Source organism: Pongo abelii, chromosome 10 (assembly GCF_028885655.2).
Source record: "Pongo abelii isolate AG06213 chromosome 10, NHGRI_mPonAbe1-v2.0_pri, whole genome shotgun sequence".
Classification (NCBI taxonomy): Eukaryota; Metazoa; Chordata; class Mammalia; order Primates; family Hominidae; genus Pongo; species Pongo abelii.
This window is the reverse complement of record NC_071995.2, coordinates 108,359,455-108,386,996: the sequence shown is the minus strand read 5'-3', so window position 1 is coordinate 108,386,996 and position 27,542 is coordinate 108,359,455. Positions and strand designations below refer to the sequence as shown.

The 27,542-nt window shown below is 52.6% G+C and overlaps 1 protein-coding gene across 15 annotated transcripts; it reads right to left on the bottom strand.

Moving 5' to 3' along the window:
• Positions 1-4,682: 4,682 nt before the first annotated feature.
• On the bottom strand, positions 4,683-27,531 carry MVK (mevalonate kinase). 15 transcript variants are annotated; one of them, XM_063711888.1, is made up of 12 exons: positions 27,224-27,531; positions 26,225-26,316; positions 25,372-25,525; positions 24,960-25,107; positions 21,170-21,365; positions 19,556-19,711; positions 15,793-15,896; positions 15,119-15,164; positions 11,074-11,164; positions 10,578-10,694; positions 6,748-6,912; positions 4,683-5,523 (listed from the first exon to the last, which is right to left on the bottom strand). In XM_063711888.1, the coding sequence occupies exons 1-12, from the start codon at positions 27,389-27,391 to the stop codon at positions 5,482-5,484; spliced, it is 1,479 nt and encodes a 492-aa protein (XP_063567958.1). In that variant the 5' UTR covers positions 27,392-27,531; the 3' UTR covers positions 4,683-5,481. The 15 variants fall into 15 exon arrangements, with proteins under 15 accessions (XP_063567958.1, XP_063567956.1, XP_063567957.1 ...); XM_063711886.1 differs by having other exon boundaries at positions 6,759-6,912; XM_063711887.1 differs by having other exon boundaries at positions 6,759-6,912; positions 21,170-21,314.
• Between the last annotated feature and the right edge of the window lie 11 nt (positions 27,532-27,542).

The following is a 27,542-nucleotide window of genomic DNA, read 5'->3' as shown; positions in this document are numbered from 1 at the left end:
AAGTCACACAGCCAGCAGGTACAGAAGCTGGGCCCGAAGACGGGTCTCTGGATTGCAAGTGCTTTTCCTGTGACAACCCTGCCACATGGAGAAAACCAAATGGCAAGAAAGAGGACAAGGTGGCTCACTGTGTGACCTTAGGCAGGTCTCTTGCCCTCTCTGAGTCTTGGTCTCTCCATTCACAGCAAATGAGGTGATGGACCGTGTGATCTCCAAGGGTCCTCCTGACCCTGACACTTTTGGATTCTAATTACAAGCAACTGAAGCATCCATTGGAAGACCATTGCCCTTGTCTGTTTCAGTTTTGAGGACCTGAGGTGTGAGGTTCGGCCCAGTGCCAGGTTTTCCTTGGATGTGGGGAGGTGGGGGCTCCGGGCACAGTGCTGCAAGACCACACATCATGTTCTTTGGTAGGTTGCTCCCTTTGCCTGTTTGTTGTGTAGGTGGGGGGTCTGAGGTGTTCACAACCAGGGCCAAGCGGTCAGCAGGGATGAGCTGGGCCAGCACCGCTGGGGCGGATGTGACAACTCAATTCTGTCAATTAGGTATGGTGGGGAGATGGAGCTCAGAGAGGTCACCAGTCACCTCCCCGGGGAGAGTCTAGACACGGGCTAAGAGCAGGGCCCTGAAGTCACACAGAACTGCGTGCAAATCCCACTCTGCCACGTGACCCTGGGCAAGTCACTTCCCTACTCTGGGCCTCAGTTTACTCACCAACAGAATGGGGATAAGCACGGTAATTAGCTCAATGGGCTGAAATGATTCACAAGGATAAAGCACACAATGCATTTAGCACCATGCTGGGCACATAGTAGGTGCTCAGTAAAGGGTTCAAGACCTCCCAAAGCCATGTGGAGGGGCTGGATTCTGAATGACCAGTGTAGAAGACACGGCATTCTGCAGGATGACCGGCTGGGTCTCCTGAGCAAGTCATATCATGGAGAAAAAAAGGTGTGAGAGAGAGAGAGAGTGTGTGTGTGTGTGTGTGTGTGTGTGTGTGTGTGTGTGTGTGTGTGTGTGTGTGTGTGTGTGTGTGTGCAGGGCTGCTGTGCTAGATTAAAAGAGAAGCCAGGGCTGTAACAGCCAGGTGTGTGGTATTAGACAGGGTGCCGGACACCTGGCCCAATTGGAGGAAATGTAACTATAGCCTGGGCATTAGAGATGAAACATATTGACAGAGAAAGGTGACTGGAAACCAAAAAGGTAGGTAACAAAATAGCATGTACAGTATGATCTCACTTTATCGAACAGCATGAACACACACACACGCACACACACACGGAAAGGTGGCAGCTGTTCATAGGGGTAATCTCTGTATGGTAAAAACACAGTGCTTTGATGTGATTTTTGCTCATCTGTATTTTCTTTCTACAGTGTATATACACTGTTTTTGTAATAGTAAAAATATTATAATTTGAGAACTAAAGAGCTCAGACTCTGGAACCAGAGCGCCTGGCCTCAAATCCAGCTCTCTGCCCCACCCTAGAAGACAGTAGGTGCTAAGAGACAGCCAAAGAACTTGTCCAAAATTAGCTGGAAACCAGGAAGGGCTGGGGAAGGAAGCACCTGCGAGGTGCGGGCCCCTGAGCCAGGTGTCTTCCAAAGGGCTCTAGCTGAGGAAACAAGGAGGAAAACAGCCGTGGAGGGGAAAGGAGCTGGCAGGGCCAAGCACAAGCAAAGGGCAGGGCCGGCCCCCCACCACACTTGCTAACCTGGAGCCAGCCACCAACGCGACTGGCTGCCAGCAGGCCACAGAAACCTTTTTGGTGAGGAAAGACTCCTCACCAGGCCGGGTGTGGTGGCTCACGCCTGTAATCCCAGCACTTTGGGAGGCCGAAGTGGGCAGATCATTTGAGGTCAGGAGTTCGAGACCAGCCTGGCCAACATGGTGGAAACCCTGTCTCTACTAAAATTACAAAAATTAGCCAGGCGTGGTGGCACATGCCTGTAATCCCAGCTACTTGGGAGGCTGAGGCGGGAGAATCATTTGAACCCGAGAGGGTTGCAGCGAGCCAAGATGGTGCCACTGCACTCCAGCCTGAGCAACAGAGTGAGACTGTCTAAAAATAAATGAAAGGACTCCTCACTGACAGAAACGACATCAGTGCAACCATAGCAGCTACTCTGTCTGGAAGGAACCACAATATTTCCTGCCTGCCTCCCAAAGTGAGACCCTTGCCAGAACCAGGGAAATTCTCTGAGAACTTCAGGCTGCAAAGGCTGGGAGCAGCTCCAGCTTATGTCTTGAAAGGCACTGCTGTTCCCCTCACAAAGAGGGCGTCGGTGCTACGTGACTGCCTCTTTGCAGAGGAAGCAGGGAGGTGGGAAAGCCGGTGGGCATTAGGTGTGTTTCTCCAACAGCGACCCAAGGGGTCTCAACCTAGGGGCTTTGGACCATCTGGGCAGGGCTCCTTGAGCCAGCTCTGTGCACCATTCTGAAGTTTTGGGGCTCTGGGAGACACCCTAATCTTTCAGCATAAGGCAGTTATAATAATGAGTATTTATTGAGCACTTACCATGTGCCACGCACTGTGTCAAGGACCTTCTGTATATTTTCTCATTGATCCCCATGAAACCTCCATAAGGTGGGTATTAGTGAATCCCACTTTCCCAGTGAGGAAGTTGTGGCCTCCAGAGGTAAGCTGTCTTGCCCAAGGTCACGTGGACAGGGCTGAAGTGCTCAACCACCACAATGGTGTGCAGAGATGACCTTGGGGTCATCTGGTTCGGTATCTTCAGCCCTGGCTGCATTTTATTATATTTTTAAAAAATATTATTTTTGAGACGGGGTCTCACTCTGTCACCCAGGCTAGAGTGCAGTGGCAGCATCATAGCTCACTGCAGCCTCCAAATCCTGGACTCAGGCGATCCTCCTGCCTCAGCATCCTGAGTAGCTGGGACTACAGGTGTGCAGCACCATGTGGTGCTTGGTCACAGTTTAGAATCACCTGGGAGCTTTTAAAAGCTATCTTTTTAAAAAGATACCGCTGAGACAGATTAACTCAGAATATCTGGGGTGGGGTCAGGAATTCATGGGTCTTTTAGAAGCTCCCCAGGTGGTTCCGAGGTGCAGCTCTGAGAGCAAGAACCACTGCAGTAGGCAATGAGAAGGGGTGACAGCCGCAAGTGCCAACTGTCTACAAGGTAGCCAGGAGTGTGACACCAGGCCCATATGGTGGCCGCAGTGGTGGCTGGGTTGAAAGGCTGCTCTGGCCAAAGCACACTGGCAGCTGCTTCACTGGAGCAAGAGTGTTGAGCTGGCCCCTGCCCCGGGAGTGACATCCTGTCTCCAGGGAATGAGAGAGGGCCTCGAGGAGCAGACAGGCTCTGGGGGTCTCAGCCTGTGCCATCTCACAGCTTCCGTGGGCATCTATGGAAGCCTGGGGAGGCTCCCAGGTCCACCTCCTAAAGGCTGGAGGCTGGCTGTTAGCCAGCACCACCACTGAGGGCACAGCAGCCTCTGGCCTGGTTGTTCATTCAAATCGCGTGGGGAGGAAAACATGCAGGCCCAAGCCCCACCCCGGTCAAGTACATCCGAATCCAGAAAAACGAGCCCGAGCATAGAAGGCTAAAAAATCGCAGTGAGCCTGCACACAGAGCTGCACCCAGCAGACATACGTAGGGGCTAAGAGCAGGCTCTAGAGTCAATTTGAATCTGGCCTCAGATGCTGATGAGCTGTGTGGCCTTGTACCAGTTACTCGATCTCTCTGACCTTCGGTTTCCTGGTCTGTAAAGCGGGGATGAGACTAGCAATGACACTGAGGTCTGGGCAGAGATGAGAAGGGGTGATGCGTAAACACGCCTAGCCCACACAGTGAGCGTGCAGTATTAGTATTACTGCTTTATGCATTGTTTTGAAGGGAAGGGGCAAGGAACAGCCATCAGTGATCTGGGGCCATTTCTACAAGTTAAGCTGGGGTAGGCGTCCTCCCTTCACTCTCACGTTCACAGCAGTGACCCCAGGCCGGGCCCAAGGCTGGCGTGGGGGTGGAACTCGGCCTCTGCTACTCTCACCCTCCCCATGAAGACAACAGCAGGGAAGGCCGACAGCTGCCCCCTAGTGGCCAAGGGCAGATGCGCACGGAATCGCTTTCACCTCATCCTGAAATCCCTGCGCCGGCCCCCACCTTTCCACTCGGCCTCTTTGCAGGTCCGTGGGTCCCAGAGGTTCTGGCTGGCAAGGCACCAACTACAAGGGTTTCCTGATGGCTACTGGCATTTCAGAAAGCACCAAGCTGACTGCAATATAAAGTTCAAATAGGGCCGGTGGGGGGTGGGGGTGGGGGTGGGGAGTGCCAGGCACCCGGGCTATGAACATTTGAGTCTGTTTTCTCTATCCAGCCAGTTCATTTCAGAAACGAAGGCGCGCCCCAGGACCGATGGCAGGTTCTGCTTTCCTGTCTTACACAGGTCTGTGCTCTCGTGGGTGCTTGTGATTCTGGAGCTAGGAAGCTCAACTTCTCCCTCTGCAGCAGCAGCCTGGAGTTGTGCTGATGGACTGGGGGCCGTGTCCCAGTCCCTCTCCAGCAAGGGCCATCTGGGAAAAGCCACCTCATCCCCAAGACACACAACAAAGTGACCCCAAACCCTTATTTCCCTCCATTGCTGAAGAGCTCCATGGAGGAAACAGCTGGAGAAGGGACAGGGACAGAGGAAGGTGCTGGTGGCCTGGAGTCTCTACTGTTGACACAAAATCTTTTTATTCCCCATTTGCCATCTTTTCCACAAACCTCTCAGGTACAGATTGGAAGAAAGTGCACATAAACCCTGCCTTATTTAACCAGGCCCACCGCCTCCGGGACAGCCCCTGGGGGAGCTCCGTCCCGCTAGGTAGAAGGGAAGGCTACACCAAATGCTGAGTGACCCACCCAGACAGCAGATGCTCTGGGAGGGAGGGGGGACAAGGGGTAGGGGGAGGCTTCCTGGAGGAGGAGGGAGAGGCCTGGCCCTGAGAGACAGGGGGTGGTCCCTGAAGAGGGAGAGAGAAGGCACACTTCTCCGGGAACCAGGCCCTAGCATCTGAGCATCGGACCCAGGCGGCCAGGGAGAACACAGGCCAAGGCGGGGGCCTGAAGCAGATGGGACTGTGGGAGCTTCGGGGAAGCAGCCCTTCTCGCCTCAGGTCTGGAGTCTCAGAGGACCCTCCTGGGCCTCCTGCTCGGCTGGCTCCAGAGGATGCAGAGCGCAGACCATGCCTCCCTAGGTCCCACCGCTGGGACTGCAGAGCTCGGCTGGCATCGCCAAGCGGCTGAGGCCTCTCCAGCAGTGTCAGGAGCTGGGCACTCGCTGGCCAGCACAGAGTCGAACTGTAGCCCCCAGAATAATCCAGAAAGGGGCATCTGGGTGGGGCTGCAGTGTTGTGGGCTCCTCTCAGAGGCCATCCAGGGCTTGCTGGACTCGGCTGTCCAGGGAGGTGGCTGAGTGGATGGAGACGCCGGGGGCACCGATGCTGGTTTCCAAGCAGTCAAAGCCACAGCTGGTCAGGGCCTGCTTCGTGGCCTCCACTTCTGGCTGCTCCAGCCCTGTGGGGAGGGAAGGCAGGTCACCCTTGACAATTCTCTGCTCCACAGGAGAAGCTCATCATATTCAAGGCAAAAGCCCGGGCCTTCCTGCTGTACCTTCCTGGCTGTGACCCACCTGAGCCAACAGGCCATAAAGCCCAGGGTTACCCGCAGCCCCTCCGTGCACTGGAATGCCCAGCCTTGCACCCCCAGGGGTTTAAGGAGCAAGAGTTAAAAACATGGGCTGTCAAGTCACAGGACTTGGCCTTGCCTTGTACTGGCCGTGTGGCCTCAGACAAGTGACTTCCCCTCTCTCAGTCTCAGTCTCCTCATCTGGGAATGGGGCTAATGATGCCTCCCCATGCAGATCTCACGGAGGCTTAAAGGAAATAACGCAGGTAAAGTGTCTGGCACAACACCTGGCACAGCGGGCACACTCCAGAAATGTCAAGCCCCACCATTGTCACGGGCTCTGAACTAGGAACCAACAGTTGGGGTCGGCTGGAGTGAGGATGTGGCCACCTCCTGAGGCCTGGGGGCCATCATGGAGTGTGAGGGGATGCCTGGAGCCTAAGGGGGCTCAGTGCAAAGCAGAGGCAAAAGGAAGGATGAACAACAGAGAGGAGGAGGTAAAGACAGAAAGAGAAAGAAGGAAGGAAGGAGGGGACAAGGAGCACAGAGGGAAATGGAGGCAGGTGGGAATGGTTAGTGCCTACTGTAGGCCAGGAGCGAGCCTGAGGGCAGAGGTAGGTGTCAGGTGGTTAAACACTAGTGGAAGCCCCTTGCCAGTCCCCCAGGAACCAGGGGGCTTCCTAAGCCAAGCCCATTACTCGGTCTTGCTCTTTCCCCAGACCAACGGGAAGGAAACCCTTTCGTTCTGTAGCAAGATCAACCCCATCCTGACCACGTACAAGTGGGGCAAGGTGAGGCAGACGTGGAGAGTGACAATGCCCTGGTTACTTCCCAAGCTTGTGGGGACAGCCCCGATGACAGGAGCCCCAGCCACAGCCCAGCCCTGCACCAGGCTCTCTAGGTGCACTTTCCTGCTTGAATCTGGGCAATGATCTTGCAAGCTAGATACTCTCATCCTTATTTTACCAATGAGGAAGCAAAGACCAGAGATTAATTAACTTGCCCAAGGCCACACAGCAGAGCTGAGGCCTGTTTCCAGGTCTTTTTCCTTTCAAGGGAATTCTCCAGGTGGACCCCTCTTAGGAGCCCAGGCTGGTAGCCTGGTCCACCTACCCCCAGGATACCTGGCTTGAGGAGTGTGATGCCACAGCCGCCACCGCCTGCGCCAGTCAGCTTGCTGTGAAGTCCGCGGGCCCTGGTCACCTGGCAGAGCTGGTCCAGAGAGGCGTGGCCCACGCCGAGGGCATTCAGATGGTGCTGGTTCATGTCAATGAGCTCCTAGAGGAGAAGGTTCCATCTGTTCCCACTTGGCCTGCCTGAGGCCAAGGTCCTATGCCCACCCCTGAGCCTGCCTCATCCACCTGACAGTTGTTGGCCGCAGACAGCCAACGGCTTTGCCTACCTGGCACCCTGGCCCTCTCCACTTGTAAAAGAATCCTTCTGCCCTGCAGCGTTTCTCACAGAGCTTGGGTAGAGCTGAGCATACCTTCCCCACAGCAGTGAGCACATATCCTAGGGCTGGTCACAGAAGCCTCTGGCACTGGTGACTGATCAGGGATGGGCATGCGGCCCAAGCTGGGCCAATCACAGCCCTCCCAGGGTTTCCTCTGCCCCTTCCCACTAGAGCTGCTAAAATAATTAACTTCAGACACAAGTCGCCAAGATGACCTATCTTGCCACATGGTCAGATGTTACGTGGCAGATGGACAGATTCCCGACACATTGTTTCAGCCCCTGGATCGAGCTATACCTAGAGCCATTTACCTCTGGTCTTCTCAGTTGAGAGCCAATACGTTCCCTTTCTACAAAAGTCTGGTTGAAATGGATTTCTGCCATTTGCAAGAGAAAAAGTTTCAAATAATATGCCTCCCTACAGCTGCCTTGGGGACTGGTTTCAGAATAAGAACTAGGTGTAACTCCAGCAAGGCCATAAGCAGGGAAACAGCTGTTTGTCTAGGTTTCTTCAGTTATGCAGGATAAACTTCCTGCTCTTTAAGGATCCAACAAGATGCATGTGGATGAAAAAATAAAACTCACAGCTTCCACTGCCCAGGCACCCAGTAGTTAGATTTCATTTACCAAACACCCACAATGTGCTAGGGCTTTAAGGATGGGCGCCCAGCCACGGTCCCAGCCATCAGGAAGTAAAAACCACGGGATTTGGAGTCAAGTAGGCCTGTGTTCGAGTCTCGGCTCTGCCCCTCTTTGGTCATGTGTCCTTGGGCAAGGTCTTCTGCACTGGGTCTGTCTCCTGCTTGTAAACCGGGGTCATAAGAGTATCTGCCTCAGCAGGGTGCGGTGCCTCACGCCTTTAATCCCAGCACTTTGGGAGGTCAAGGCAGGTGGATCACTTGAGGTCAGGAGTTTGAGACCAGCCTGGCCAACATGGCGAAACCCCGTCTCTACTAAATATACAAAAATCAGCCACGTATGTTGGCACGCGCCTGTAATCCCAGCTACTCAGGAGGCTGCGGCAAGAGGATCATTTGAACCTGGGAGGTGGAGGATGCAATGAGCCAAGATTGTGCCACTGCACTCCAGCCTGGGCGACAGAGCAAGATGACTGTCTCAAAAAAAAAAAAAAGAAATCTGCTTCTTTGCCCTGAGATGAAACAAGGTGAGTTTTCTGTTCAATGCCTGGCACGAGATATGTGCTATTAGTATTTTTATGGGTACATTACCATCATCCCCACTTTCCAAAAGGGGAAACAGAGGCTCAGAGAAGAAGTGACTTGCCTGCGATCACTGAGCTAGTAGGTACCAAGCTGGCACTGGAAGGCGGGTCTGCCTGACATGAAGCTCCTGTCTACCCTGCCTCTGAGAGCACCCCTGGCATTCCTCACTTCTGTGTGAAGCTTTGTTCTGGGGCACCTGGATTGCCTGTATACCAGGAGTTGCCAATCACTGAGGCATCTCTGCGGAGGCCCACCTAGCTCTCCCGCGTGGGGACGGCTGGTCGGGCAGGGTTGGGGTGGCCCTCCCTGATGGCCTGCCTCATACCTCGCTCTGCGCCAAGCTCACCATTTTTGACAAAGGAGCAGACAGGCATGATGGCCTGGTGGCAGCCCCGGGTACCTCTCACCAGCCTGATGGGCTGGATGTGAGAGAAGACTTCTGGGGGCCGCTCTCTGCGCCTGAGCACCAGGTGACACGTTGCCGAGGCAGGTTCCAGACACCTGTCACATTCTGATCCAAAATCTGTCAAGGCTCAGATGACAGGTTGTGACACAAGAGAACAGTTCGCTGGTTTGAGTGCAAAGCTGTCCAGGAGCCGAGTTGCACATTTCAGCGGCTGCCACAGCCAAAAATACACACAATGTATAATCAATGTGCTGTTCTGTGGCATTCTCCAGGGGCTCGACAGGGTGTATTTTAGGCAGTATTCTATCATTATTAATTTCCTACTCGGGGGGACTGTGTTCCCTCCTTTCTACGTGGAAGGAATCGAGAGCTAGGAAGACAAAGACTGAGGGAATGAGGGCAGAAACACAGGAATTTGATGGAGGCTCTGCCCTGGCACATAGTAGGTGCTCATGACAGATCTGTTGAATAAAGGGACAGACCAGTCTGTCGGCTGGACCCCTGGCTTGGCCACTCACTAGCTGGATAACCTTGGGGGAAGTCCCTCTTCAGGCCTCAGTTTTTACATCTGTAAAATAGGGATAAGACACCTACTTCACAGGCAGGTGGGTGTGAGGATCAAGCGAAAAGAATCCTTTGTAAAAGGCTTGCTTTAGTGGCAGCTTCCACTCAGCACAGGGGCTAACAGACTCGAATGCCCACAGGGGGACCGGGAGGCAACAGGCAATGACTACAGAGTGCGGGGCGGGGGAGGGACTGTGGTGACATGGAGACCGCACGCCCCTCTCAAAGGGATCCTCTCCTGTCCCTTCACTGACAGCTAGGGGCCACCCGATCCTCTCATTCTACAAGGGCAGCCAGATGGCTAACAGCCCATATTCACCAGGCCAGTGGACTGTGTCCAGGGGGAGCCTGGGCTCTTTGATTCCCTAAGCTCATGGCACACCAGACATTGTGCTTGCGTGTCACCCATGAGACTCCAAGCATTCTTTTTTTTTGTGAGACAAGGTCTCACTCTATCGCCCAGGCTACAAACTTGACCTCCTGGGCTCAAGTGATCCTCCTGCCTCAGCCTCTCGAGTAGCTGGGACTACTGGCACGTACTACCATGTCTGGCTAACTTTTGTATTTTTTGTAGAGACAGAGTCTCACCACATTGCCCAGCCTGGTCTCAAACTCCTGGGCTCAAGCAATCCACCTGCCTTGGCCTCCCAAAGTGCTAATACTTAGCCACTGCGCCCGTCTAATCTGAGCATTCTTAAGACTCTCTAGCGAGGCCACACATCCAGCAGAAGTGGAGCTGGGATTCACACACAGGCCTGATCACACCCAAAGTACGAGATCACAACCTCTACACTAGAATTATGCAAATAGCAGTGGATGGGGTTATGATGATGAAAAAACAATGTTAGGATCTGTCTGACCCAAAGCAGGCAGTTGACAAGTAGTTGTTGAATGCACCCATGAAGTTAGCAATAGCAGGAGAGGGACCAAGAAGTCACCCCTGCACCGACAGAGCACTCTGCATCAGCCACATCCCCATCTACCTACGTGGGCTGGAGCTCCTTAGATGTGACCCCAAACCTGTTCCATTGCACTTAGCACGAGCCAGGCCCTGGCCTCCCCTGCACTCTCCCAATTACTCGGAATCACCCGGGAAGAGGCCTGAAAATAAGATACGCTTATACGGCACACACAGACCTGGGCCCAGGCCAGGGGCTTCTGACAGCATAGGCCAGAGGCAGGTCCTGGCCTCTATGTGCTAGCTTCCGGGGGATTCTGAGCACAGCCAGATTGCAGAGTCACTGCCTTGGACAGTGGTGTGGACTTAGTAACCCTGGTTCCTGCAGACAGGCTCTTACTTCCAGCACGAGGTACTGCTCCGGGGCTGGGGCTTCCCCCATCTCTCCCAGCACGCGCTCACACTCCAGGGAGATGGCATCTATTGAGGTCAGGAGGGGGGCCACGATCTCTGGAAACTGGAGAAAAAAAGAAGGAACGGCTGGTGAGGCCTGGGGGCAGGCAGATGCAGGACAGCTGCCCCAGCAGTGGGGTGGAGGGAGGAGGTGTTCACACAGCCCGTGCCCATGCTCTGGGGAAACCGCCTCTCTTCTGAGCCTGTTTTTTTGCCTTCCCAGCTGCAAAGTCAGTGTGTCTAACGAGCCTGACCACTGTCATGTTCCTGGCCAGGCTACCGGCACGGATGGTACCTTCTTTTCTGCCAAAACCACCTCCCTAAGGGCTCCCAACACCCACCACACCCCCTATAACCCCTCAGCCAGAGGGAGACCTCGAAAATCCAGATGTAATTGTGTCCTGGCCTTCCTGAAACCTGCCCAAGAAGGGAACAAGAGTCACCTTGAGCAGCCTGTTTCTGACGCCAGCCACGAGGGCCCTGGTATTGCGAGGGACTTTGGTGTTGGTCAGCAGGATCTGGAGAGCTGGCGACCTGCAGGGTGAAGAGGAGGCAGGTCCACACTGAACTCAAGACGGAGGAGCTGGGACAGGACTGGGAGCAGTCCGGGAAGCTGCCCCACCCTGATACGGAGGAAGAAGGGAGGCACAAGAGGTGACACTGGATTGGGGGAGCATGGGGCTCCTGCTGCTGGCCACAGCTGCGCCTCCATCCCAGGCCCCGGTTGGGTGACCATTCTCCCTTGGCCTTTCACTCATTTATTCATTCAACTTCAACTGGGACCCACAACATGCTAGGCACAGCTAGGCCTTGGGGCCGGGGCCAGAGAGGGGATAGGGGAGAAGGTCCGGGAAGGTTTTCCTGGCATGACATGGACACTGAGAACTGAGGAAGGGTAAGAAGCCACCAAGCAAAGCTAGAAGGGTGAGGATTTCTGGCAGTCGGAGCAGCCTGTGTGAGCCTGGAGGTGGTGGAACCCGGCACAGTTATCCAGTGAGAAATTCAAAGTGGCTGTGGCAGAGTACAAGGAGGGGCGAAGGTTCACTTGTGTGGGTCACCCCCACGAAGCTGGAGTTTTAGAAAGACCAAGCAACAGGCCCTGAAATGGATCACACAGACGGAAGATGCCCAGGCTAGCTGGTGCGGGCAGCGCCACGCACAGGCTCGGTAAATGCAGGGAGGGCAGGGTTGCAGAGGAGGATGGTCCCCAGCACGCTGAGCCCATTCCTGCCCTACCTCAATGGTGCCCGGACGAGCAGCCCTGGTCTAAAACCAGATGTAGTTAGAGTCAGTCATCCCCTTGGCTGCCCTCTGGCATGTAGACGTGTCCCAGGCAGCCACGTTGAGCTGACTCTCTAGCATGACCCCGTGGTCCTCATCTGCCCCGGAGGAGCTGCGTAAATCCCTCCTAAAGCCACAATCCCAACTGTCCTTGTAGTGAGCCGTCTTCGAGGGCTCAAGCCATTTCTTGCCATCCAACCTGCCTTTCAGAGGGCTGCAGGCCGGGATGGAGGGTGGGGGATTTGGATGAGCTGTGGCCCAAGACAGCTGGAGATGGGCAGAGCCCTTGATACCTTTATTCGCTCTCTTCACAGTTCAAGATTGTAAAATCCAATAGGGCTGGAAAGGGCTGCCAGAAACCTGCTTTATCTCACTGCCCATAAGCCCATGAAATTAATATCGATTCTCAGCCTTGGAGGCTGGCTTTTTTTTTTTTTTTAAACTTTACAAAAAATGAACATTCTATTTGGCCTTTCTCTTCCCTTCTAAGACAAGCCATTCCTCAAAAGGGCAGCGTTCTGGGAGGCCGCATCTTGATCCACTTCACAAACAATGCATTTTTTCTTTACAGAGAGGCACCACGCATGGTTGCTGCGGGGAAGCTCCTTAAGCCATCCATGGGATTAACGTGGAGTCTGGCCCCCAGCTTCTCCGTGAAGCCGCCATCTGCTCCCGTGGCACCCCACAGCAGGCAGCAAAGGTTGGTTTGCTCCATGCTCCCATCTAGCCAGGCGGGAGGAGTTTGGGTGTCGCATCTTCATCTTTCTTACACAAGTCCTCTGCAGACAGGCCTGTCACCAGCCCCACCAGATCCAGGGCTCATACCCATCCAGTGGCCACCACGCAGGGCGTAAACCTGGTAAGCGCTCCTGTGATCTGGGCTTGGCCACTGCCCCAGCCTCTTCTCTCCTCCCTCCCCAGGCTGCTCACTTCACTCAGCCACCCTGACCTCTCAGCTACTGTGTGACACGCCAGGCAGCGTGCTCGTCTCAGGACCTTTGCACCGCGCTTCCTCTGCCAGGGACCAGCCCCGCCCCATAGCGGCATGACTCATTCAGGTTTCTGCTCAATGTTCCTTCATCAGCAGCCTCCAACCCCCCATCCAATCGGCCCCCTCCTTCCCTTTGTAGCCTCTGACCCTGCCTTGTTTCCTAAAGGTGCTTAAGACTGCCTGATATGCTCTCACAGACAACTGATTTTTTCTCCTCTCCCAACAAAGTATGAGTTCCACGGAGGCGGGGCTTTGTTTTGTTCCCTGTGGAGGCCCCAGTGCTCAGCACACAGTAGGTGCTTAATGATACTTGTGGAAAGGATGAATGAACTCGGCCAGCAAACAGGTAAGCACTTCAGAGCCACTACTTCTGATTGTGTGTTCAAGATACCCTTAAGTAAACGAGGAGCTGGAGGTCTGGGAGAAGTGACTCACCTGAGGGCACCAGCTGGCAAGTGGGAGAGCTGGACTCAAACCTAGGCCTGCGGACCCAGCGCCTCCCCGCCCAGCACACCAGCAACGCCTGGCCATTCCCCTGGCCGTTCCCCTGCCCGCCTCCCTTGGAAAGCCTCCTCATTCATCTCCTGATGCCCTCAGTAGACCGTACATTCAGTGCCCAGCCCACGTCTTCATCAGTTTTCTAGCTCCAGGGCCTAGTCCAGTGCTTAGGCCACAAGTGGCTCTCAGGAGACATTGAAGGAATGAAATGCCACCACTTCCATGAATGATTCCCCAGGCTTGCAGCCAGATCTATGACGCCTGTCACTGTCACCCACAGCAGCTTCACAACCCCTTCAGGTGTCTTCTCTCTGACGATTACAGTGACCGCCTTCCCCATCAGACCGTGGGCTCCTGAAGACAGGCCAGGGCCCGGGCATTTGAGACTCCTCCACATGATCCAGCTCTGGTTCCACATGGATCCGGGGCAGTGGCAGACCAGCTTCACCTGGGCGCCCGAGGCTCTCCTGGCAGTGACTGCTGGAGCAACCCGAGGAAGCTGTTCTATGCTCCTACTGGCTTCTGCGGAGTGCAAAGGTCGACGGCAAGGGTGATTCTGCCTTCCAGGGGACACTGAGCAATGTCTGGAGACATTTTTGATTGCCACGCTGAGGGTGCTACTGGCATCTAGTGGGTAGGGGCTGGGGATGGCTACAAGGCACAGGGCGGCCCCACCACAAAGAATAACCCAGCCCCAAATCTCAATAGTGCCAGCGCTGACAACCCTGACGTACAGCCTTGGAAAGGGAGGCGTGGCTGAGCTGGGACAGAAAGATCCCAGAGAACTAGCCGGGGGCCCAGGTGTGACGCTGTGGCAGGCCAGGTTATTGAGCCACTAATGGGGTGGCCCAGCTGGTGGGGGCTGCAGGCCAGGACCTGCCACTCATCCACGAAGACCACCCTGAGTAAAGAAGAGAGAGCCCCAGGACCCTTACTGATGCAAAAAGGCCCATGGAGGTGGCAAAGTGCCCTGGGACAAACACCACCCCACAACTTGATCAAGGGCTTAAGGAACAGCCAAAAAGGCACCTGGCTCCTCTCTGCTATGTGTTTCATTCCAGGCACCCGACAATTCCGCCATGGGTGCAAACAGAAGAGAGGATGCTGAAATCGCACATGCACATTTGTGATTCCAATGATTCCAGCGGGAGGGACACAGAAACATAAAACAGGCTGAAAGTCTCCAAATGTCACTTCTGCTCCAAGCCCCTACCAAGCCTCCCTGTGGCTTCCATCCTGCCTTTGCTCTGTGTGCCTCCATCATGGTGACTCTCACATTGTCCTGTGGTGGCTTTTGTGTGTGTGTCTGGCCCCACCCCCCCAAGCAGACTGACAGCCCTTGGAAACTGTACCCAAGCTTCATCTCTCCATTCCTACGCCCCAGTGCAGCATCATCGGGAACACAGGAAGTAATGGATTCTTGTTTACTATGCAAATAGAGGAATGAATGAATGAGCAGCTGAGGGTCTATGGGCACAGCCATGCATGACTTTCCCTTTCTGAACTCTCTGCAATTTAAGAGCTGATGGGGAGAAGGAAAGACCAGGTGTTCCCCACCACCCCTGCTTCCTTGCAGCTAGTGGACTGTGAGGGCCACATTGACGGATGAAGAGCCAGGGACACCTGCCTCCTATAGTACTTCCCAAAGGTGCAGAGCTCTGCCCCCTGCACACATTGATGCAGCCATGGCTGAATGTGCTGCTCCACCCCTAGGTTACCTCTTTAAGGATGAAATCTTCCCTTGATGGTATCGGAGGGCTCCTCCTAAAGAGAAAAACCAGCGGGTCAGAGCTGTGGGAAAAGCTAACACATCTGTGCTACTTGGGAGAGAGGTTGAACTTTGGGTTGGGTTCGTTTTGCCCCATTCAGGAAAGAGGCTAAGTAATGAGTCAGCCCAGCTTCAGTTACAAAAGGTGCAGGAGGGCAAAAGGTCCCCGAAGCCCCACCAGGAAGCTCTTGCCAGGCCTTGGATTCCTGGGTCCCCCTCCCTCCAGACTGTCCAGCTTCCCCCGACAGGCCACATGGTGAAGGTGGGGCCCGTGACACAGCATCTGGGCCCTGTAAGCAAGAGTCCTTCCCAGAGGGGAGGCCACCTGGGTGGTGTGCAAACTCCATGGCAATGGCTCTGCATCCTGAACCCACAACTCCCTTGGGGAGCTCGTGGAAGCTGCAGCTTCCCAGGCCCCAGTCCCACCCCTGGAGATTCTGATTCAGGGGGCGTGAGGCAGGGCCCCAAGGTTTCTCCCCATTCCCCCCAAAATAGGAAAATGCTATTTTTTCCAGAATCAGTTGATTCGATTCCTCCCAAACCAGCACAGACTCCTGGGCACCTACCATTGTAATAAGAATTTTTAAAATAACAAAAATAAAATAAACCCGATGCCACACCTACCCCAGGTGCTGACAGCATTGTCCACTCCGGAGGGGTTCCCGTGAATCACTCTCTCCCCTTGGAAGGCCCACTTGTTAATTAGCTCCAAATCCTCCCTGGTCCACCTGAAGACACAGATGTTCATCTTTACTGTGGCAGTGAGGAGTGGGGCAGGGGAGGGGTCACCTGGGGCTGCGCTGGGGAGGCCAAGGGGCATAGGAGCTTGGGCCCTTGAGCTCAGAAAGAATAAGTCCACTCTGAACCTCTCAAGCTACGGAGCGTGCCAAGTGTGCGCCCTTCCCTCTGAAGCCCACCTGGCACAGTCAAAACAGCCTGGGCTTTGGACTCCCGTGGTCCTACTTTGCCTCTTTTTTTTTTTGAGATGGAGTCTCATTTTGTTGCCCAGGCTGGAGTGCAGTGGCGCAATCTCAGCTCACTGTCTCCCAGGTTCAAGCAATTCTCCTGCCTCAGCCTCCCGAGTAGCTGGGACAACAGGTGAACGCCACCACGCCTGGCTAATTTTTGTATTTTTTAGTAGAGACGGGGTTTCACTATATTGGACAGGCTGGACTCGAACGCCCACCTTGGCCTCCCAAAGTGCTGGGATTACAGGCATGAGCCACCGCACCTGGCCCCTACTTTGCCTCTTACTAGCTGAGTGACTCTGGGCCTGTTATCTAACCTCTTTGAGCCTCACTATCCTCCCCTGGAGAATTGGAACCCCACCCTCCTCAGAGGCTAGCTGCATGCGTGTCTAATAATGGCAAGGTGTCCACAAGCAGCAGGTGGTAACTGCCACTATAACAGACCTCTGCATAAGCGTCCACACCTGAACCAAGCCTGCCTTTAAGAAGAACGGGCAGAGGTGTGACTGTTTCCCAGGGCCCTGCAAGTAGATCCAAAGCACGATCATTATGAATTCAAATCCCAGGAGCCCCAGACACCCCTGGGGGGGTGCAGGCTGGTCCCAGCCATGTCTGGATCTCTCCCAAGCACATGGCCTCACTGCCTTCCATGGACCAGGTGTGGGCTCACAAACAGTTTAAATGAACAGACCCAAAACACATGAGTATGGAACAAGACAAAATGATTAACCCCACTTCCCCACTCTTTTCTCTCAGCTTTTGTTTCCTTTCTGCAGATTCCCTTCCTCATGAAACAGCAGAAGCTAAAGGTGGTTTTCTGACCTCTGAGAATGATGTGGCTCAGTGGCAGAGTTATGGAGTAAGCAGTTAGCCTGGTTTTGTTTTTTTGAGATGGAGTTTCGCTCTTGTCCCCCAGGCTGGAGTGCTGTGGCACAATCTCAGCTCACTGCAACCTCTGCCTCCTGGGTTCAAGCGATTCTCCTGCCTCAGCCTCCCGAGTAGCTGGGATTACAGGCGCCTGCCACCACGCCTGGCTAATGTTTGTATTTTTAGTAGAGAAGGGTTTTTGCTGTGTTGGCCAGGCTGGTCTCGAACTCCTGACCTGAAGCGATCTGCCCACCTCAGCCTCCCAAAGTGCTGGGATTACAGGCGTGAGCCACTGTGCCCAACCATTGAGCCCTTTTTGGAGCCCGTCCTACCACTGACTCACTGGGCATCTGTGAGCAACTGCTTCACCTCAAGCCCTCAGTTTTCTCATCCATAAAACAGGGATAATAGTGTCTATCTCACTGAGGATATTGAGATGGAAAAAATACACAAGTGCTTTGTGTAATGCCCAGGAGATAGGATGTGCTCCCCTCAAAATAGGCCGTCTGGGGTCACAGCGCCTGGGGGCCTGGTTCAATCACTTACTTGCTGTGAGCCCTGAGCAAGTCAATTACCTGCTCTGAGTCTCTTTCTTCATCTGCCAAATAAGGATTTTTACGGACTTGGCAACTCACATGGTAGCTGTGAGACTATGATTAATAATGAGTTAACATCAGTTAACATACTATTGATTAGCACATGCCAAACATTGTGCTAAATGCTTTCTCAAATGGACCATTGAGAAATGGTTCATAATCCTCCCAATTGTGCCCTACAGGGAAGGTACAATAATTATCCTGTTTCTTACAGAAATGGAAACTGAGGCTTGGATGGGTCAAAGAGCATTCTGGAGATCACAGTGCAACTCACTGCTGGGTCAGGGCCACATCTGCTGACTTGGAGCCCAAGCTCTTAGCTACTAACTGAATGGTACCAACAAGATACACTCACTTATTCATTCAGCATTTATTGAGCAACTGCTATGTGCCTGTGACTAAGCTCCTAGTAGGAAGCAAAACAGACAAGGTCCCTGACTTCTTGGAGCTTAGAGTCTAATGGAGAAAGTGAAGGTCAGTAAGCAATCAGTATTCAAATACAAACAAATCCATGACACTGCAATATGTGACTTCAAAGCAGGTGTTTCTGTAAGAGTACTATGGGCTGAATTGCCGGGGGCTGGCGGGGTTGGGCGGGGGGTGGTGGTGCTTGAAGGACAAGGGGAACCAGCTGGGCAAGGTGTGTGTGCGGGGTGCATTCCAGACACACCACCTGTGCAGCACTGGAACCACACCAGAGCTAGCTGGCCCGTCCCAGGGACCAACAGGTGGCAGCGTGCCTGGGAAGAAGTGAGTGATGTAAGTGGGAGAAGGTAACTCAGGCAGCTGACCTAGCCCAAGGCCTGGCCCTCTCAACAAATGTGAGTCTTCCTACTGCTCTACACAGTTTGTATTTTAGGGGGCTCAGATGTGAGTCTTCAAAGGAGACTGGGCTCCAGTCCTTTCCGACTCAGAAACACATGATGGGTGGGGTGGGGTGGGAGGTCTACTTTCCCTAAGGGTTCTGAGAAGGAATGACTGGCCTTCAGGGGAAGGTGGGAGAAATGGTTAGAAGCAGCATAAGAACACACACACGTGCAAGCGCACACACACAGTCACCCTCCACCTTTTGAAAGACAGGGCCAGTCCGTTGGCCCGTGGAGAATCACTTGAACCTGGAGGCAGAGGTTGCAGTGAGCCAAGATCACACCACTGCACTCCAGCCTGGGTGACAGAGCGAGACTCCATCTCAAAAAACAAACAAACAAACAAAACCAAGCTCAAAAAACAAAACAAAACAAAACAAAAACAAGCCCAGGAAGAGGACAGAGCTCTGCATTTGGGGGCCTCATCCACAACTCCTGGTCCCAGGACAAACTGCATAACCTCTGCGCACTGGGTGGTTTCTCAAGGAGCATTCTCTCCTAATGATAGAAATGGTCTGTGGTCAAGCCTGTCTGGACAGGCCTCACTGACTCACGTGGTCAGTAGGAACGCAGACAGGTGACATGCCCTCCGTGGAGACGGCCCCGTAGGAGGAGAGTCGCCCTAGTCTAATGGGCACACCCTCTAATGGGGATTTCTCAGCACACTCTAGTTTCTTTCACAACCGTGTGGTAAAACTGGACAATCACCCCTAGGGCACTGTCATTACCATACAGAGGAGGACCCTGTCCTAGCCTGAGTCAATGCAGAGGTGGGAGGGTTCATCTGAACTCCAGCTCTTTCTACCATACCATGGGCGCTTGAACCCAACAGAGCCAAGACGGGGATGAGCAGAGGTGGTGGAGAGCAGGAGAGAAAAGCTCAGACTCTGAGTTCAAATCCCACTCTGCCAGCACTAGCTGTGTGGCCCTGGGCCAGCCATTTGACCTCTTGAGGCTCAGCTTCCTCATCTTAAAATGGCCACTATGATACCTCTTACCTCACAGGGAGGTGGTGAGGTCTCAGTGAGAGAAGCCACGCCCCCGTCCTGCCGTGCGGGAGGGACACTGGCCAGGTAAGGACCATGGTTACCTGTTGACGCAATCCCCGTCCTTCAGCGGGTTTGGGATCTCCTCGCACACAGTCAGGAGGGCTGCTGCCAGACACACTGAGTAGGCGGCGCTGGAGCCCAGGCCCGCCCCGGGGGGCAGCTCCGACCACACTATGATATCCAGGCTCGGCAGGGCCCTGAAACACACCAGGGCGCGAAACGTGACTCTCCCGCAGGGCAGTGGGGTGCCAGCACTGAACCAGGGGCCGGGCCCAGGCCTGACTCCAAGAATCTGGTCCAGTTTTCTCAATTGGGGGAGAATTCCCGACCCCAAATGTATCCCTATTGAACATCAGGAACTCATGCTGAATCAGACAACTAGAAAACAGGTACCAGGTTCATTTAAATCCCTGGGTCATCCAACCAGAGTCCTTCCCAGAAGCACCTGGCAAGCCATCAACCCCTTTCTCCCACCTCCTTCCTGTGCCCACATGCTAGGCTTTTCCGTGGGCCTGCTCTGAGCACAGGCTGGCCCCTCTGCCTGCAATAGCCTTGCACCTCCTTATCCCCCAGAGAAATCCCTACCCATCTTTCAAGGCCTTATCAATGGTCGCTTCCACTGTGACACTTTCCGTAGCTACCCACAAAGACCCTCCAGGCTTCCCTTCTAGGACCGCCGCCTGCCCACCCGCCCTCCACCACTGCCTCACCACCACACACTAGGATTGTGTGTTCACCGGGGCCTCTCCCGCCAGATGGTGCTCCCCAACCATGTGTAACACGGGTCTGCTTTTGATCACCAGAAAGGTCTGAATCGCTACATCTTACATGTATTTCCCCCAAGCGAGAACTGTCAAACTTCGTGTTTGGTAATTTCCACGAAGTGCTTTTCCCATTTCCCAAACATAAAAATTGTAATAATGTGCGTCTTCAAATTCCACATACCCACCCCACCCAGCCTGGAAGATTCTGGAATGCCCCTCACCCACTTAAGGGAACATGCCTCTCTCAAGTTGGAATTCTGCTTCGGACAGCAAGTATCAGGCCGTTTCCGAATGTGTCCTCAGCATAGAGCCTGGCCACTGAACCAGCATCTGCTGCTCAAGGGAAGGGCTGCCCCTTGAGGTTTTCCCTTTGGGTTCTGGACAAAAAAAAAAAAAAAAACCAAAACAAAAACCAACAACAACAGAGAGGCTGGGGCTGGGTACAGTCACTCACGCCTCTAATCCCAGCACTTTCAGAGGCCAAGGCAGTTGGATCACATAAGCCCAGGAGTTTGAGATCAGCCTGGGCAACACAGTGAGACTCCATCTCTACAAAAATTTAAAAATTAGCCAGGCGTGGTGGTGCGCACCTGTACTCCCAGCTACTTGGGAGGCTGAGGCGGAAGGATCACTTCAGCCTGGGAGGTCGAGGCTGGAGTCAGCTGAGATCATACCACTGTGTTCCAGCCTGAGTGACAGAGAGACCCTGTCTCAAAAAAAAGGCATGCCATATATACCGTGTCTGGCAGGGTGCCTGGCACATGGTGAGGACAGCCAATGGCTGCCACTCTAGAAGAGAGCATGTGCATTCTCCAGCAGCAATGACAGAAACCCTTCCTTTTTCTCCATGGGAGGCTGAATCTGGACTCCTTCCCCAGACCATGCACGCACCTCTGCTTCCGGCAGATGGACAGGTATAAGTAAAGAAAGGCCAGCACAGCCAGGCGCTCGGTGACAGCACAGTCGTCAGGCAAGCCTGCAACGTCCTTTAGCTTCTCCACTTGCTCTGGGGTGGGTGTTGTGACATCACCTTGCTCTGTTCCACAGGCAAACAAGCAAACACAAGTGGGTGAGAGGGACTTTGGTGCTTTATAAACAAAAGAACACAGAAAATCGATTAGTCACTGGAATCGGAACATGGATGGACATGAATTTATGGTCTGAACCCCACACCCAAGTCTGTTCATTGGCTTTAGGCAGACTTGGGTTTGAGTCCCAACTGTGCCATTTACTGGCCATGTGACTTAACCTCCCTGAACCTGTTTCCCACCTTGGTAAAACAGGGATAACAACAGTGCCTCTTCATATGGTTGTCATGAACGTAAAGTTAAATAAGGGGTGTAAACTTTTTAGCACAGCACCTGGCATGTAGTAAGTGCTAATTAACAGTAGTTTCAAGGCCGGATGCAGGCGCTCATGCCTGAAACCCCAGTACTTTGGGAGGCTGAGGTGGGCAGATCACTTGAGCCTAGGAGTTTGAGACCAGCCTAGGTAACATGGCGAAACCCCAACTCTACAGAAAGTACAAAAACTAGCCAGGCATGGTGGCGCACACCTGTGGTCCCAGCTACTCGGAAGGCTAAGGCAGGAGGATCGCTTGAGCCCAGGAGGTTGAGGAAACAGTGAGCTGTGGTCGCACCACTGCACTCCAGGCTGCGTAACAGAGTGAGACCCTGTCTCCAAAAAAAAAAAAAATTGCAGTCTTAAAACAAACACACACAGACACACAGACACACACAGAGAATGCTGGCTCAATCACACAAGGGCCTAGGTTTCACCTTCCATTGTATAAAACCCAAATCAAAAGAGTGTTAAGTTAACCTCCCAAAATATTTCCCTCCTCCAAAAGATAATCGTCAGGAATAGGACAGTGTAAACGCGAGGCAGTGCCTGGGCAGAAGGGGAGGGTGAGGCAGGTTGTTCCCAGTGATGTACAGGAACCTGGGCCACTTTCCTCTGAGACACTGAGAAGGCAGAGCCTTTCTGGCCAGCTCACCTTTACAAATCACTCGCTGAGCCTCGGGTCACATTCTCAAGGGACTGGGAAATGGAATTGGGCGTGCGTGTGTTAGGAAACTTTGGGCACCGGTTAAGTACTGGGTAAATATATGTTGAATGGATTAATGATATACTCAAATGGCCAAGTCATGACATCATTGAGAACCCAGGTATTTCAGAGCTTTGTAATAGAGATGGAACAGCTGTTAAGAGCCTGGACGTTGGGGCTAGGAGAAACCTGGGTCTGAATCCTTTCAGTGTCACCAACAAGTGTAACCTGAGCCACTTGACCTCTGAACTTTAATTTTCAAATCTGTACAATGGGGATGAATACCACCACCTACTTCCAGGGAATGCTGGCGAATTCTAAGAGTGCTAACATATGTGAACACACTTAGTGCCTGGCACACATAAGTGCCCAATAAGTGTTCACTGTAGTAGCAGGGTGCAGTGGTATGTGCCTATATTCCCAGCTACTTGGGAGGCTAAGGCAGAAGAACACTTGAGCCCAGGAATTTGAGACCAGCCTGGGCAACACAGTAAGACCCTGCCTCTTAAAAAAAAAAAAAAAGTTCAATGTTTATTACTATCAGGAGGGAGCAAAAGGACACTGAAAGAAAGATGGTAGATCTTTGCAACCTAGAAGATGGTATGTCTCCCAACACTCCAAAACTAACAAGCCCTTCCCTACATAATGCACTCTGTGTCGCACCCCTAGTACCTGCCTCCAGTGTCATCGGATCCTCACGGCAGCCCTCAGTCAGGAAACATGTCTCTGCTCCGAGGCCCAGAGGATGAAGTGACCTGCCCCAGGTTCACCGAGGGAGTTGGAGTGGTCTGAGACATGTTCCCCCACACCTGGCTGCTTCCACCCCAAGCTACTGACATACACAAGTTGCAGCTGGTTCTCAGGAGACATTTCTGGTCTGACTGGGCGGCCCTGTGCACCTTGGAAAACAAGTTCCATGTGCTCTGGCTGGTTGTTTTCAGATGCACACTCCAAAGGAGTAGCTTTTAACTGAGGTGTCCCCAGAATCACCCAAGGAACCCCTTTCAAAAACTCCTACCACCACTACCAACTCCCAATAAGAGAGGGGCAGAGCCAGGAGCCCATCCATCTGTATTGGTTAAAACAAAAACCACCACCACCATCACAAAAAACTCCTGGGTGATTCCAAGATATGATGAGGTTAAAAAGAGCTGCTCTAAAATGAGGATTTTGGCCGGGCACAGTGGCTCTCACCTGTAACCCCAGCACTTTGGGAGCCCAAAGTGGGAAAGCAGAAAACTGCTTGAGCCCAGGAGTTCCAGACCAGCCTGGGCAACACAGCGAGACCCCATCTCAATAAGTGAAATGAGAATTTTCAACTCTTCCTCCATCCCCATACGGCGTATGGGAGTGACTGTGGTTTCTCATGGGGAATGGGAAGCAGGTGTCAAGGGTTCAGGTGCAGTCTAAGGAAAAAATCCGAGAAGATTCTCATTTACGCCACCCTGGCTGAGAAACACTGTTCCAAAGAGCAAGGCTTCAGCCTAGGGAGCAGACAGTAAACTGACAACAGAGAAAACACACGTGAGCTCTGGGGCAGGTGCAGGGGACTCCACTGATGGAAAAAGCTGGCTTGCTTATGAGTGGATGAAATCTTCACAGTGCTGTCAAAAATCAGCACGCACACCTGACACACAAAGAAAAAATCGGTACTTCTGAATGGTTGTATGGCCTGACCCAATTTTGGTTAAAAAACCAAGATATCTCCCTGTCTCTATCAATCTTTCTATCATTCTACAGAAAATCACCCAGAAGGATTAATGCCTAAACACTTGGAGTCATTACTGGGGTCAGGGAAAGGAAAAGGGAAATAATAGGTGATTTTTTAAATTACAATGTCCCAGTATTGACTGTATTTTCCAATAATAAGCATAAGTAACTTGTACTTTTATTAAATTTTTTTTTTTTTGAGATGGAGTCTTGCTCTGTCCCCCAGGCTGGAGTGCAATGGCGCAATCTCGGCTCACTGCAACCTCTACCTCCCAGGTTCAAGCGATTCTCCTACCTCAGCCTCCTGAGTAGCTGAGATTACAGGTGTGTGCCACCACACCCAGCTAATTTTTGTATTTTTAGTAGAGACAGGTTTTCGACATGTTGGCCAGGCTGGTCTCGAACTCCTGACCTCAGGTGATCCACCCGCCTTGGCCTCCCAAAGTGCTGGAATTACAAGCATGAGCCACTGTGCCTGGCCTACTTTTATCAATTTTTAATTATACAAAATGCCAATATATTCTCCTCATTTAAAACATGTGTCACTTTGTCTACTCTCTGGCCCTAGGTCTCTCCTAGGAGAACTAATCACCACTGCCAATCTGATGTCTATGCCCCTGAGACCTTTTCTATCATTTATACACATTTATACTTAAATACGTATGTTTGCTGTTTTGCATTTTTTTCACTAAAGAATAGGCCTTGATGATCTGTCCACAACAGCCCACAGAGATCCAATGCATTGTTTTACACTTATAAATTAAAAAATAAAATAAAATGAGTGAAGCTAATTTTATGAGGTCAGGGTAGAAAACACCCTGGAAATAGCTGGCCCCTGGCTCCCTTGGGGACAGCCCAGAATACCTGGCCAGCTGCCCTCTCTGTAGGCTCTTACCACACCTGGTTTCTCCTCCTCGCACTCACCCAGAAAGCTTGTGTCTAGTGACTGAAGCCCGGCCACATCCCAGGCCCGCTTGATACCAATGTTGGGTAAGCTGAGGTCCACTTTCCCATTGCTGTGGGGTTCAAGCCGGAGGAATGTTCTCAAGTTCAAGGCTACAGCCAGTGCTACCTATAGAATAAAAGACAAAAGCAATAAGCCTGAGGGTGGGTGGCAAAGGGGCCAGGACCCACGTGCTAAGAAGAGAGCAAACATAAGCACAGAGGCCACTCCTAGCCATGCCCTTGCCAGATACTGCTAATCAACCTTGGCATGCTCTCCCACTAAACCTGGGCACAGCCACCATCGATCAGCTAAAAGTTAACATCCACTTTGCCTTCCGCCTGCAAAATTTCAGAGGTTCTCAACACCAAGGAATCACTTCCCCATAATTACCATGTTTTCAATGAGAAATATAAGAACATAAAGAATAGCAGTGAGAAGCCAGGTGTGGTGGCTCACGTCTGTAATCCCAGCACTTTGGGAGGCCAAGGCAGGAGGATCACTTGAGCCCAGGAGTTCCAGACCAGCGTGGTGTCTGACCACGTCTCTACAGAAAAATAAAAGAAAAAAATTAGTGGGGCATGGTGGTACACACCTGTGGTCCCAGCTACTTGGGAGGCTGAGGTTGGATGCTGCAGTGAGCCATGATCCCAAGATTGCACTCCGGTGACAGAGCAAGACTCTGTCTCAGGAAAAAAAAAAAAAAAAAAAAATAGCAGAGTGCAGCAGAGGTGGTTTCAGACAGACTTAGGTTCACACTAAGCTCTACCAAGGTATATAGGACTTGGATTAAGTTACCACTTCTCTCCTAAGCCTCAGTTTGCACATTTGTAAAATAGGATAATAAAAGGGTATGCCTTGGGGGTAGTTATAAGGGTAAAATGAGATAATGGATGTTTTCAACTCCTTTGCTAGATCATCCTTCCAACTTCTAAATGTCTTAGTGCCCCGGAGCTCAGTTCTAAAACCTCTTTCCTTCTGCATCAAAGCTCACTCCTAGGTGATCTCATTCCACTCACAGGGCTTTATATATCATCTTTTTGCTATCATACCGAGCGAGGCCCAAGAATCCCTTCAGTGGGCATAAGAAATCTTTTCCTTGCCTGGCTGGGGAGAACCTGATCTCTCTGATCTGCTCCCAAGCTGTGCCTCAAGCTGTGTCCCAAGCTGTGCCTTTTACCTTCTTACAAAATTAGCATCAGGGAGAAGGGATACCCAATCCTTAAAGGCTCTAACGGCTTTGTACCTTGCCATGTACCACGGCATGTTCTCCATGAAGGATGACTTTCCCCGGAGCAGACACCAGTAGGACTTCTGACAACATGGCTCCTGGGAATCCTAAAAGGGAAAGCCAGTGAGAAGAGCAAAGATCTCTAGATGTCAGAACCAGCAGGAAGAGATCTTAGAACACCTAGTTCAAGCCCATCATAATAAAAAAGGTAGTTACCGTCCAGCACTTGCTACGTGCCAGAAAGGCAATGCAGGAGTCAACTGGACACATCCAACAGATCTGGGTTCAAATGCCAGCTCTTCCACTCCCCAGTGATGTCATCTTAGTTAACTCACTTAAATGGCTATGAACCTCGGTTTCCCCACACGTTATATGGAGAGAAAACAACCGTACCTACCTCGGTGGATGTTAGGAAGGTTAAATTAACGCAAGGGAAACACTTAGCAGTGTCTGGCACCTACTAATCATTCAATTACTGAGAGCTACTTATTACTGGCTCTGTACTATTAAAAGTAGAAATTTACATGAAATCATGGATCAGAAAGAACTCTTTGCTGGACATTTAGGCTGTTTCCAATGTGTCGCAATTATAAACAAGGCTGCAGAAAACACCCAGTACGCCTCGTTTTGCAAACTTAAATGAGTATTTCTGCAGGACAGAGTCCTAGAAAAGAGCTTGCAGGGTCTATAGGTGTGTGCAATTTACACATTTATAAATAACGCAAAATTACCCTCCGCTTAAGGCTTTACGTAGATTACCTTACGCTAAGATTCAAGTGTACTATGAGCTAAGTACTATCGTGATCCCCATTTCTTAGAAAAACTGAGGCTCAGAGCGGGGAATCCCCTTGCTTGTCAAGCTCAAAATCACGACTGTCAGATTGAGGTCGCCGACCCCTCGGGGCAAGACTGTCAGAGCCGGGGAAACTGAGCCACAGAAGCTGGACGCCTGGCTTAGGGTCGTCCTGGGTCTAGGACCTCGCGCCACCCGGCCGCCCGACCCCGGCCTCTCACCTGCCGCGGCCGCCTGCCCGGCCGCCGCCCCTCCGCGCCGGAGCCGGAGCAGCTCCCCAACTCCCGTAGCCCAGAGCGCCAGTGCCTCAAGAGGAGGAGGCTTTGTACTTCAGGCCAGCCAATCAGAGCGCGCGATCCCGGAGTACCTTTACCAATAGGCTTGAACATTGGTCAATAGGTGTTGCAGCCAAGCCGACACGGGTTTTCCCGCCCCGCTCCTTCCGTTAAACCAATGGGAAACAAGTCCCTGGGAGTGTCCCGCCCTGGGGTGAGAACTGCGAACCAATACAAATTGAAAGCTGAGGGGTGGTGCGGCCAG

Coding starts and splice junctions, on each gene's coding strand:
- MVK (XM_063711886.1), bottom strand. CDS start 27,391: ATGTTCAAGCCTATTGGTAAAGGTACTCCGGGATCGCGCGCTCTGATT. Junction 21,366..24,959: donor ACTAGACACAAGCTTTCTGG/GTGAGTGCGAGG, acceptor TTGTTTATAAAG/CACCAAAGTCCCTCTCACCC. Junction 11,165..15,118: donor AAGATTTCATCCTTAAAGAG/GTAACCTAGGGG, acceptor TTCACCCTGCAG/GTCGCCAGCTCTCCAGATCC.